The 13,633-nt window shown below is 36.2% G+C and overlaps 1 protein-coding gene across 2 annotated transcripts; it reads right to left on the bottom strand.

The window, feature by feature from the left end:
* Positions 1-3,712: 3,712 nt before the first annotated feature.
* LOC144436635 (putative hydroxypyruvate isomerase) lies at positions 3,713-13,633 on the bottom strand. Of its 2 annotated transcripts, none has more exons than XM_078125464.1 (8): positions 13,334-13,633; positions 11,099-11,210; positions 9,180-9,300; positions 8,634-8,712; positions 7,870-7,919; positions 6,211-6,280; positions 5,223-5,360; positions 3,713-4,167 (listed from the first exon to the last, which is right to left on the bottom strand). In XM_078125464.1, exons 1-8 carry the CDS (start codon positions 13,527-13,529, stop codon positions 4,121-4,123), a joined length of 813 nt encoding a protein of 270 aa, XP_077981590.1. In that variant the 5' UTR covers positions 13,530-13,633; the 3' UTR covers positions 3,713-4,120. The 2 variants fall into 2 exon arrangements, with proteins under 2 accessions (XP_077981590.1, XP_077981592.1); XM_078125466.1 differs by having other exon boundaries at positions 13,421-13,633.

The raw sequence follows: 13,633 nt of genomic DNA, 5'->3' as shown, positions 1-13,633 counted from the left end.
CATCCAATGCATGCATGCGTACAACGAATCACCCTAGTTCTATGACCCCGGTGACGTGTCGATGCCACAGCAGACCAGAGAGTCTAGCCAGTTGTAGCTGGTAGTGTTATGTGTGTAACAAAATGTATGTGAAATAGCAAAAAGATTTCGCAATCATTTTCAAGTTTCTCTACTGGATATTTATCTCCGCTGTCAGAGACAGCTCGCGTACCTTTATGCACAGAGTATCCGGAGATATATTTCAGAATATGATAAAACATCGATAATATTGGCGTATTTGGCCGATAATATGTTTATTTATGTATTCGAAACCATAATAATTCCCAGAGGAATTACTAAAAGGTTACAAATCACAGACGAGAAGATAAGTGAAATAAATGAACTTTAAAGTATACAGTAAAAAAATTAAAAAATAACAGTAATTATTAAAAAGAATGAATAAATGATTATCATTCACTATGATTCACTAAATTTTCAAATGTAGGCACTTCGTCAATATTATCGATATTCTATCATATTCTGAAACATATCTCGGGACGCAAGTGTCTATTGCTATATGCCTAACATATACGCCAAATAAGCAAATATGCCTACCACCAAGACCATACACTCCCATAGAACAGTCAAAGGATGACGAGCTATAGGGATGAGCAGGCGAGTATAAAAATATGCCAAATAATAAGGCCACGTACATAGCAACAGTCAAATGATGATGCCATGGTGTATATTGCAAAGATAAAAACAGTGATTGGTAGGCATGTGGATAAACGTCCAAAATACAATCACATACATGCCTAAAGAACAGAACCACACCCATATCAACAGCCAAATGACAATCTAGTTTGCAAAATTGTGTAATGTTATTGATGGATAAATTTAAACGTTCAGAAAAATGAACAAATGTATGCCTAGTAACCAGACCTCACCCATGGTGACAGTGAAATTACTATGTATGTTGCAAAGATAACAAGGATCGTTTATTATAGGCAAGTGATATGAATATGATATATGATAAAACGTCGATAAAATATTGACGTATTTGGCTGATAATGTGTGAAGGGATAAAATAACACTGGCTCCTAGGATCGGGCAAGTGGTGGACTTACCTACCAACTAGACCATACGCGCCCATATAACAGTCAAAGATGAATATTGAAAAGAGCTATAGGGATGGGTAGGCGAGTGAATAAACATTCAAAAATGTATACGAATATGCCAATACATAGCAACAGTAAAATGATGGTACCGGTACCATGGTGTATATTGCAAAGATAAAAACGTGTGATTCAACATCCAAAAAATAATCTCATGTATGCCTAACAACAAATTTAAAACTATGCCCATTGCAATAGCCAAATGACAATATAGTTTGCGAATATAGCATTATTGAGTAGACAAGTGGATAGACATTCAGAAAAATTAACAACTTTAAGCCTAACAACAAGACTACACCCATGTTAACAGTGAAATGACCATGTATGTTGCAAAGATAACAGGGATCGTTTATTATTGGCAAGTGGAGTGGATAAATATTTAAAATAGTTGACATATAGTTACCCAACAACTAAGATACCACCAATCATAACTGTAAAATAATTATGTGCACATGTACTGCATAAGTAATAACAGGGATGGCTTGGCATGAGGTTAATACTTCCTTTTTTTGCTTGATCAATCAATCAATAAATCAATCAGTCAAAAGAATTTGTATAGCGCCAAAATCTAATACGGCGTAATGTTCTATTTGTGTTGAACAGGAACAATAGTAGATCAATGTAAAAAGTTAGAGACAGCTTTTGCAAACAGATGTGTCTTGATGTCGACGTCCTTCTTGAATGTATCGACAGTTTGAAGTTCAAGTGGTATACTGTTCCATAAGACTGGGACTGCTTGCAAGAATGCATGCTCACCATGTGACTTTGTATTACAGCAGGGTACATGAAGTGGACTTTTTTTATTTGAGCGATGTGAACGTGTTGCGGGTTTACTGTTAGACATGTCCAGCGATGTAACCAGGAGTAGTGTTATTGAGAGCCTTGTAGATGATCAGTGGTACTTTGTCCCTTAAACCAAATGTAACCACCAAAGACCATAAAGTTGCAGACTGTGTCCCTTCAAACAAAAGTAACCACCAAAGACCATAAAGTTACAGACTGTGTCCCTTTAAACAAAACTAACCACCAAAGACCATAAAGTTGCAGACTGTGTCCCTTCAAACAAAAGTAACCACCAAAGACCATAAAGTTACAGACTGTGTCCCTTTAAACAAAAGTAACCACCAAAGACCATAAAGTTGCAGACTGTGTCCCTTCAAACAAAAGTAACCACCAAAGACCACAAAATTACAGACCGTGTCTAGTGTTTAAATGTCCATACACACTAGTTGCATTTTGCATTCATTCATACACTACACTTGATGTATTCCTGGCCTTTATCTTGTATCAGCACCAGTATGAATGGACTAGTACATACATGAAAATCTTAAAATAAATTTGACAGTTTTCACTTAAATTGTTAAAATGCACACATGCATTTCATTACCACAAAGTACAGAAAACAATACATGTGACATCGCCAACAGATTTTCTGTGTACCACTTTGATGTCATATATACACTCCTGTACTATTTGACAAGAGTGAGTTGGGCAGCTTACAATACCCCAACTGAGTAGATGTATCACATGACTGTTAAGTTAAATGACATTAACATATACAAATGTGGTATCAAGTATATAATATGACCATTAAAAGCTAAATGACATTAACATATACAAATGCGGTATCAAGTATATAATATGACCATTAAAAGCTAAATGACATTAACATATACAAATGCGGTATCAAGTATATAATATGACCATTAAAAGCTAAATGACATTAACATATACAAATGCGGTATCAAGTATATAATATGACCATTAAAAGCTAAATGACATTAACATATACAAATGCGGTATCAAGTGTATAATATGACCATTAAAAGCTAAATGACATTAACATATACAAATGCGGTATCAAGTGTATAATATGACCATTAAAAGCTAAATGACATTAACATATACAAATGCGGTATCAAGTATATAATATGACCATTAAAAGCTAAATGACATTAACATATACAAATGCGGTATCAAGTATATAATATGACCATTAAAAGCTAAATGACATTAACATATACAAATGCGGTATCAAGTATATAATATGACCATTAAAAGCTAAATGACATTAACATATACAAATGCGGTATCAAGTATATAATATGACCATTAAAAGCTAAATGACATTAACATATACAAATGCGGTATCAAGTGTATAATATGACCATTAAAAGCTAAATGACATTAACATATACAAATGCGGTATCAAGTATATAATATGACCATTAAAAGCTAAATGACATTAACATATACAAATGCGGTATCAAGTATATAATATGACCATTAAAAGCTAAATGACATTAACATATACAAATGCGGTATCAAGTATATAATATGACCATTAAAAGCTAAATGACATTAACATATACAAATGCGGTATCAAGTATATAATATGACCATTAAAAGCTAAATGACATTAACATATACAAATGCGGTATCAAGTATATAATATGACCATTAAAAGCTAAATGACATTAACATATACAAATGCGGTATCAAGTATATAATATGACCATTAAAAGCTAAATGACATTAACATATACAAATGCGGTATCAAGTATATAATATGACCATTAAAAGCTAAATGACATTAACATATACAAATGCGGTATCAAGTATATAATATGACCATTAAAAGCTAAATGACATTAACATATACAAATGCGGTATCAAGTATATAATATGACCATTAAAAGCTAAATGACACTAACATATACAAATCTGGTATCAAGTATATCACATGACTATTAAAAGCTAAATTACATTAACATATGCAAATCTGGTCTCAAGCTTTTAAACTGCACTGGCATTCTGCTGTGCATGCCGTTGACCATACCGGTTAAATACTGCCACCTAGTATGTCGTTTTACTATCTCCCATGCGATTGTTTTAGGAAGAAATGAGGTCTTGATAATTTCATAGTGCGATACACATATGTTGGTAAATTCATCATGTGAAGTGTTTCACTCTGTGTATTTCTTCATCCAACCAAGACTGTCAACAGTTTTCTCTGTAAACAATACAAACTGACATTATTACGATATTTGGTTGCGATACATCTGTATGTATTTTGAATTAATGCTACATTATAATAATTCATGACAGTACTGTATTAATATAGACTTTTTAAACACTACACAATTGATAATTAGTGAAAACAAAACTGAAGCTTTCGTCCACACCTGTGGACTTTACCAGCCTGATTTTCGGGGTTGGTCACATGGCTCAGCACTGGAATCATGTGACAAAAGAATGGAATCCCAGAAATGTGAAAGTTGAAAACGACCCTGTCCCTGTATCAACGTTTGTCCTTGTCAAGTACTTTACATATAGGTCTTTGCTAAATTTCAAAACGACCCAAATGAGCCAAAGTCTGATATTTCCGTTGAAAATTAACCACCCTACTTGTGGTAGTTTGTCATGCTGAGTACAAAGAAGGGGTTATTTTAAGAACATCTGTTGCCATGGTAATCAAAATCACCTTAATATGCTAATTATTTTTCCAAATTTTACATAAATCATGGAAACTTTGGCTCATTTGGGTTGTTTCGAAAGTTAGCAAAGACCTTTACATATAACATTATCTCATCTAATCTTGTGACCTGGGCACACTGTATGAATATGATTAAAAACTTCTGAAGTTGTGGGTACTTGCCATAACTTGGACATTGGCTTAAAAACGTTCTTTAAGGGTATGCTCTGTCACACCAATGTCTGTCATTTCTTCCGCTACACTTTGGTGAGACGGCTCATTTAGAACAGTGCTGTAAAACAGGTCATGGTATGTGATGATGCACCAATGTATGATCTATTAAATCAATCCAAGTTCCCAAATGTTGGATTTCCTCACAAACTTGATACAATTCTGTCCAAAATCTCCAAAGACAAAGATTGCTACTCTTTTGACTATGAATTATAATTTGATATTTTGAATATTAAGAATTAAACCCCAATTGTAAGCATTGTACACACGTTTGCCAAGGAATAATCATGCCATGGTCATTCCTTTTATTTGTGTATATTCACAACCTATGTAACCATGGTAACCATCATATCCAGTCTTACCTGTTGTTGGTTTATATTCACACCCTATGTAACCATCATATTTAACTTCTTCCAGTAATTTAAATATGTATGGATAATTGATTTCACCAGGACTGTCTGGTTCACCTCTGTCTGGCACTTGAGATATTTGTATGTAACCTGTATGGTAATCAGAAATAGTACCGATATGTTAGTTTTAACATGGTGATACTTTATTTAATATGACCTCCCATCCTATAACTCCCCCCCCCCTCCCTATCTTAGTTGATATGACCTCCCATTCCCAACCCCCATTCGTATTTGATATGACCAGTGAAGTGATTAGATTCAGGCTGCTTGTTGTTGCACATGTACAATAAGAATATAATTTATGGCAAGATAATAGAAATATGTCAAACATATTATGGTGATACCATAACAGATTCTACTGAACGGTTTAGTGGAGATGAAACTGAGTCGGAACTCTTTCAATCTTTCATCCATGAACACCCCCTCCCCTCATTCTCATACCCTTGCCCAATCTAATTAAAATCTGATGTGGAGAATACAGCTGAATTCCTTTATTTACCTCCAATTCCTTTGTTTAGTGTTGTTTGTTTTCAATTTTGTAATTGTTTCAGGAGTGATAATTGCCACATACCTTCTCAAAACAACAGAATCTATAAACAAACGATGAACAGTAAACGAAGGAAATAGACCTCGGGTCATATTCACCACATCAGATTTTAGTCAGGGTGACACACCCCTATACAAACACGTACACACAAACTCATCCACAGATGCAATCATCACAAAATTACAACTAAATTGATATTCTTCATCAAATAAGTTGACCAAAAACTGAGCACTATGACAGCACATTTGCATTTGTATTTCATCAAATGTGTACTTTCTCACTTTATATGTTTGATTGTAATCCTCTAGCACACTGTCACTATGAAAGTGGATCAAAACAATTCATGATGAAATATTCAAACTACTATGTAATAATAATAAATGCAGTGATCACCAATCAATGGGAGATATTCTGTTATCAGCCTTGTCAGATACCCATCCATGATCTGTGCATGGTAAATATCCTGTAAGAACAAAGTTATGAGGTTGATTATGGTGGTGGTGGTGGTGGTGGTGGTGGTGGTGGTGGAAGGCAATGACGACGATGATGATGATGGTGACATTGATGTCAAGGAGAACAATGATAAAAATGATTAGCATTCACATAATAATTAAAATATATACAGAGTGTTAAGGAATAGTCTAGTTCGTATAATAATGGTATTGTTATGATTGACACCTCCGGAGTAGTACATATATGGTATCATTATGATTTACACCTCCACTAGTACATATATGGTATCATTATTGTGGAGTCATGATGGGTGAATGGTTAGCGTGACTGGCTTGGAATCTACAGATTGCAGGTTCGAGCCCCGTCGCTGCCTGCTGTTTGTTTCTGAGTGGCTAAAGTCCTTGGGCAAGATTTGAACCACGACTGTGCCTCACAGTTGTGCTGTTCTGATCCGAGCCAGGGGTAATAATTGTAAAGCGCTTTGAGCACGGAGTGGGAAAGCGCTATATAAGAAACCAACATTATTATTGTTATTATTATTACCATTTACACCTCAATTCTCAGTATAGTCAAAGTCGTTGCTCTCTAAGTCCTGAGATGCATGAAATGCAATTTAAAATACAAGTACAGGGTGACAGATTCAATCAAGATTTTAACTTGACACTACACTACATGGAGCGTTAGACTACACTACACTCCGCTCTGCTCCACTATGCTACGCTACAGATAATATTGACCACTAATTAACAGATGCATTGTCCTTTTATAAATAATTAACCACATATTAGTGAATATATCTTTGGTTATTCGATAAAGCAAATGTCAGGTTTAATATACATTTTCATTCTACACTGCTAAATCAAAAATGATAAATTAGTGAATGATTATATACATTGCTATCTACCATGCCACATGTTTGTACTGACAGATATACATTGATCATGACAGATCTTATTTAAACTGGTTACTATCAATCTGCTCTAGAAACATGATTGTAAAACTTTACAAAAATACACAAAACTGTCAATTCTGTAAATGTGTAGTTGTAAGTGAAAGCATGATCACTCTTTTGATTTGTGTTTGCCACTTGGCAGTGTATTAGAGTGACCCTATTTTTTTCTGTTTCTCATTACCCAACCGACCCAAATTTTCAGTGAATACTTTTATTTTCACCTTCTCTTAATATTTTACTGAAAAGTGCCCTCTCTGGCAAGAATAAGCAAGTGTCTTGACTGTTGACACCATCTAGAGTCATGGCGGCAGCAGCGACACTTGTTCACAAACAGAGCATTTCTTCATGATGGAAGTTATTCAAGTACGGGGGCTGAGAAAATGCCAATTGTGTAGAGAAGCTGGGAAAGAACTTGTTACCCTAGAATCTAATGAAAAGAAGTGCCAGAGAAACATGAAAAAGATTATTTTTCATTTTTTTTATTTTACTTTATTTTTTGTGAAAATAAGGTCACCCCAATATGAATAATAACTCCCACTCACTCAATGTATCAATCAATCAATCAGTCTGGCAATGACTCAGACAATCAATCAATCAATCAATCAATCAATCAATATACATGCATCAATCAACTGAAGTAAACTTACCAACATGAGTTTGAGGTTTGGATGATTGACCTTCTTAATGATTTCAATGCCTGTAGAGAATTAGAGAATACCAACGTGTCACTGTCAGTTGATATACATTAACTATCAAGGTGAAGTACATAAAATCAAGTTTTTCAACCTCAATTCCAATAAATTAAATTGAACTAAAGACACACAATATGTTAAAGAATTGATTTAATTACCTTGTATACAATACAATGTGTTGATTGGTTACATGCACCTGTGGTTCATTTATACCTTGAGACATGAGACTGCTTGGTATGAAAGTATCCATGTACACCTGTCAATGGCTTAATTGGTTTACTGGTTGCGTGGTACACTTACCATGCATGAGACTGCTTGGTCAGAAATTAGCCTGGTGTATCTGTCAAAGGGTGACTTGGTTGCATGCACCTGTGGTACACTTACCTTTGGGACTGTTTGTCAGAAATTAGCCTGGAGTATCTGCTACAGGGTGAGTTGATGCAAGCACCTGTGGTACACTTACCTTCAGACTGCTTGGTAAGAAAGTATCCCTGTACACCTGTCAAAGCGTGACTTGGTTGCATGCACCTGTGGTACACTTACGTTGGGACTGCTTGGTGAGAAAGTAGCCTGGTACATCTGTCAATGGATGACTTGGTTGGTTGGTTGGTTGGTTGCAAGCACCTGTGGTACACTTACCTTGGGACTGTTTGGTCAGAAATTAGCCTTGTGTATCTATCAAAAGTCGACTTGGTTGCAAGCACCTGTGATACACTTACCTTGGGACTGCTTGGTAAGAAAGTAGCCAGGTACATCTGTCAATGGGTTAATTGGTTCAATCAGAGCCACTATTCCTTCCTACAGAAAATATGACACATAGTACCAACATTACTTACAACTGAAATCAGTCACGCTGTAAAAATAGACGAAATTTAACAGCAATTAAAGACATAATCACCGGAATTCAAAATCTTCTGTACAAATTCTCATCAAAGTCCTGCTTATTGAGTTGTTTGTACAAGTGCATACAGCCCTCATTGTCGTGAATAACCACAGACTCTTTTACGGCACCATCCAAGACACACAATATTGAATTTTCATTGCGTCAGCAGAAAAACTACTCTGGCTTGCAAGAATGCCATCCCTACAATAAATACAAAACTATCTAGTCATGTGCAGCAGCAGCAGCACAGCTTTAAACAGAAAATATGGATGTGTCATTTCTAGCAGACGACATCCATTTCTAGCAGACGACATCCATTGAACACCTTATTTGGCATGTCATTTGCATATTTATTGGGAATATTCCATTTAAATGAACCTACTTGCTGTAACTTGTCAGCTGCATATCTTAAGTTTTCCACAAACACATCTTCCATGTCTTGCAAAAGTTTACTTTCATCTGCAGGATCATGGGAAGGGATAACAGCTGCCAAGATATGAATGCTGAAATAGACGTTGGTAATCAGTATTAGTTTAAGGAGCAGATGCATAGAGGTCAAGTTCAAGATCAACATGTGTTCAAATGATCATTTCTCAAAAGTAAATAAGTATTAAACCAATAACCCATACATTTCCTATTATTAAAATGTCACAAGCTGAGCTTTATACTTCTTTTACACAAGTGAAAATGCCTAAAAAAAATGTTTGGTTCTGATTATCCGACCGACCCCATCTACTTTTTCACACCGACCCTATAAATTTTATTTTATGTATTCGAAAAAATAAAATAAAATCGTGAAAAGTGTGATGTCTCGCAAGAAATAGTGGATGCAGAAACTGACATCAACTTAAAAAGACAATATAAAACTGTTCTTCCAATCTGTAATGGCTGTACATCTGATGAGAAGTAACCAATGACACAGATACCATATGGAAAACAACGGAAAATATAACTATTTCAAAATTTAAAATCTTGTTTTTACTTCGTTCGATACTCGCGCGTGTTTCTGTTTCTGAAAGTATGCATGGGGAGATCGTCGGTCAATTAAACCAGGTCAGCTTCAACTTCTGGGTGAAATCACCAGCTTTCTACCGAAAATTCTTGCTGATCTTTTCTTCGATCAAAATTGAAAATCTTCTCTCTTTGTTTTAATATAAATCTTTCGCGTGCATTTATTCATAAAAAATAACATATTATCACAACAATGCAAATGGGGAAAAAGAAAATGCTGTTACTGTGTTGCAATGTTGGGCAGTGTACTAAGTGGTTTAGTTTAATTGGGTCAATTTTTCCCCAATTTTCTGACATTGATTGGCTTTGTTCTAGACGGTTCAAAGTATTCAGGTTGCTTGTATTGAAAGGTACCTGTATCGAAATATATATATATCGATAAGTTTCTGTCCAGATCTGAATTTTATATTTTGAGAAACCAATCGAACTTGAGAGCCACGGAAATTCACCTCATTGTGGCGTGCATCGCGAAATTCTTGAACTGAGTGTTACATAAAGGGTATATTGCCGTATTAAACGAGAATCAAAATATAGAGCGGTGTCATGCTTACCGTAACGTATGTAAACTTTCTGATGCGTACTAGTGATGTTACGACGGTTTGAATTTTGTTTATTACTTGCCGTGGAAACGAGTGTACATATCCCGGGTATGTAGGGGATCGCGAAAGTCGGAGTGTTCAAAGTCGAGTCAAGCTTTCCTGTATTGACAATAGGTAGCGGATATTTGAATAACTTTTTCGACAACTAACATTCACTGGTACTTCAAAAATCACAGACATAGAGCTAAAATTCATTGTGTTCAAATGATACCAATAAGCAATCCATACATTTGTTCTGTATGCATGGGTAAGTGTACGTATGTCTGTCTGTATGCATGTTGGATGTATGTGTATCCCTGTAAATTTGAATAATTTGATTTCAAAAGCCATTACACCTGCTGTTCCACTACATGTACATACATAGATTGATATCACAAAGTACTTTCAGATTTCTATAGTTTGGCACACCTTTTTGCCAATGCAGGGGTATATCATGTATTATATGCTACTATGTGCCATTCTGAATTCCAATTCGCTCCATATAGCACTCGCCATTCGGCTCGTGCTATATGTCGCTCGTGTATACCCACCTTCGGCGGGGGTTATTGCCTACTATAACAAAGATTGTTGCATTCCAGCAATTATTATGTGTAGGAACAAAAAGCTCAATATTACCCTTACGGAATTGAATTATTCTTCACTTCACAAAATGGAAGTCTTTTAAAGTGAAAACAAACTATATTGCTCTTACTTAGAACACTTCAGACCTTTAGCATACTTAATAGATATATCCAATCCCTCCTTGAATTCTTCTTGTTGTCCTGGAAGAGCCGCTGTACCAAGCTTACCATTAACGAATGCACCTATATTTAGCAAATAACAAACATTTAAAATATGCTTTATGCCATCTATAAAGCAGACTGGAAGTATATCACTCAAACTACGGTCAGACAATACTGTGTCATTAAACAACAGTGTCAAAGGGCATTACTGACAAGTTTTGCCGATGGTTATTTTAACCTATTCGTCGATTTTTGTTTAGGATAGTTGCTTTAAATACAAATTGATTGCACTTGATAGGATAGTGAATCTTACTAACGTAAAAAAGGCACAAAGTGGGGTCAAGTGAGATTCTAAAAGTCAAAACTGATGAACTTTCACCGTTGTACGAAGTGGTATTTTTGCAAAATGTTGATATTTTTTAAAAATTGTCATATAAAAGCTTTGTTAATGGATGTTTGTCCATTATATATCAAGAACGGCTCGATTAAGGTGTTGAAAATGTTACTTGAAAATTGTCTTCAATACCCCAATATTACTCGAGTCAATACATTATTATACAACTGCATGGCTTTGTTACCCATTTAGAGATATTTTGGTAGACGCTCACATTTGCTTGGCTATTACCTCATAATTAAATGTATGGTACGTAGTGTACAATTTTGCAAACTATAAGGTAAACGACTGCTCCTGAGGTTTGAATGTTCCAAAAAGTCATCCCAGAGAGAGAGAGAGAGAGAGAGAGAGAGAGAGAGAGAGAGAGAGAGAGAGAGAGAGAGAGAGAGAGAGAGAGAGAGAGAGAGAGAGAGAGAGAGAGAGAGAGAGAGAGAGGGAGAAATCAATGAAAAGAGAGAGTGAGAGAGACAGACAAATACAGTCGCATGGCTGTCATCAAACTCCTCACTGAAAATAGCTCTGGATTTCTACGCTGCGGGGTTTCGACACGTCTTCTCCCACTCGTGTCGAAACCCCGCAGCGTATAAATCCAGAGCTACATTGAAAATAGGTATTAGCAAGAAATGTTTCAATTTGTTTTGGTAAACGACCGCTCCTGAGGTTTAATTTGGTTCAAATCATGAGCAAAATATTTCGCCCCCCTTTCAGACCGTCAGAATTGTCATGCCCCCCCTTTGAACCCTCAATTTTTTCACCCCCTCCCATTTCTCCCCAGCCCCCCCCCCCCCGTCGTAAATTCTGACCCCAGCCTATAATCTTCATCAAAATCTCATACTTTGTTTGACCATGGAAGTAGAGCCATTGGTTTAACTTCAATCTGATTAAAATCTGCATGTCACGGTGATATGGTGAATACACTGTCAGTCTGCTTAATTTCTCTATTTCCTTCTTTAGTGTCGTTTGTTTACGATTTTGTTGTTCCGGGAATGATCGGTAACACCCCCGGCAGTCACCCGTTAACCTTTGAATAGCCTCTATCCAAGCATGGGTGGTATTATACATCCAAACTTCAACGAACAAAAACTCTGAAGTTTTCTTGTACAAGAGTCCCGTGGACTTGTTCACCAGTCTGATGTCCTTTTGTTCTCTCTGCCTACTACACGTACGTTGCTGCAATCAACATGGCGTCATAAAGTTTACAGTGTTGAAACCTATATCCCCCCCCCCCCGACCCCACCTGACTAAGTTACATAAGGAGACCGTCAGACCATGTACAACTGGTCTGAGGATATAATGTCAAAACAGAGACATGCATGTACAAAACGTACACAGACTTTGGCAAAAATTACTATGCTTTTTTAGGCTACGGTGAGAATTTGCGAGGGAGAGAAAATATTTTTGATCAATATTCCCCCCCCCCCTTTGCGCTCTCAAAAAAATTAATTCGCCACCCCCCCCCCCCCCCCCCACTTCCTGGTGAGTATTTCGACTCAAATTCAGAAAACTCAGAACAACTAAATATTTACCTGGGTAGGAGTTGATAAGAGACTGTGCATGACACGTTTCAATTTGTTGGTGCATGCGACACATTGCGAAGCAAACTAAGTCCTGTTATTATAATCCAATATAATAAGCAACAGACTGTACACGAAACATGTCCATGGTTAAAATGACTGTATGCTTTTACTGATTTATACATGGTTGAAATGGTGTTTGGAAACAAGTACTATATAGTCAGTGTGTCTGTGAGGAGGGCTGAAAGGGGATACCAATAAGTAATTCGAAAATCTTAGAACAACTAAGTATTTACCTGGGTAGGAGTTGATAAGTGCCTGTTCAATATTTTCTCTTTCTTTCACCTCTACAAGCTTGTCAAGGGTGACTGAAAATGGCCTACCTTCGACCGCATTGAAGCCAGCTGCCTTGGCTGCCGAATATTTATCGATAACCTCTGGTATCTCCTTAAACATGAACATCAAACTTGCTGCGAATTTAAACGGCATCATTTGTTACGTGGAATCAGAAATAACGAGGAGAGTTCAGTCGTCCTGTTCGAAAACAATATGGTGTGTCTAGACTTTCACTTCTCTGACTTAACCCATGTAATGAA

This window comes from Glandiceps talaboti, chromosome 6 (assembly GCF_964340395.1).
Source record: "Glandiceps talaboti chromosome 6, keGlaTala1.1, whole genome shotgun sequence".
In the NCBI taxonomy this organism is placed as follows: Eukaryota; Metazoa; Hemichordata; class Enteropneusta; family Spengelidae; genus Glandiceps; species Glandiceps talaboti.
This window is presented reverse-complemented; position numbering and strand designations above follow the sequence as displayed.

What these genes read in the sequence shown, in the direction of transcription:
- LOC144436635 (XM_078125464.1), bottom strand. Translation starts at nt 13,529, where the DNA reads ATGATGCCGTTTAAATTCGCAGCAAGTTTGATGTTCATGTTTAAGGAG. An exon ending in TCTTACCAAGCAGTCCCAAG is followed by an intron (nt 7,920 to 8,633) that starts GTAAGTGTATCA and finishes AATTCTCTACAG; the next exon opens with GCATTGAAATCATTAAGAAG. An exon ending in TGAATATAAACCAACAACAG is followed by an intron (nt 4,168 to 5,222) that starts GTAAGACTGGAT and finishes TATTGTTTACAG; the next exon opens with AGAAAACTGTTGACAGTCTT.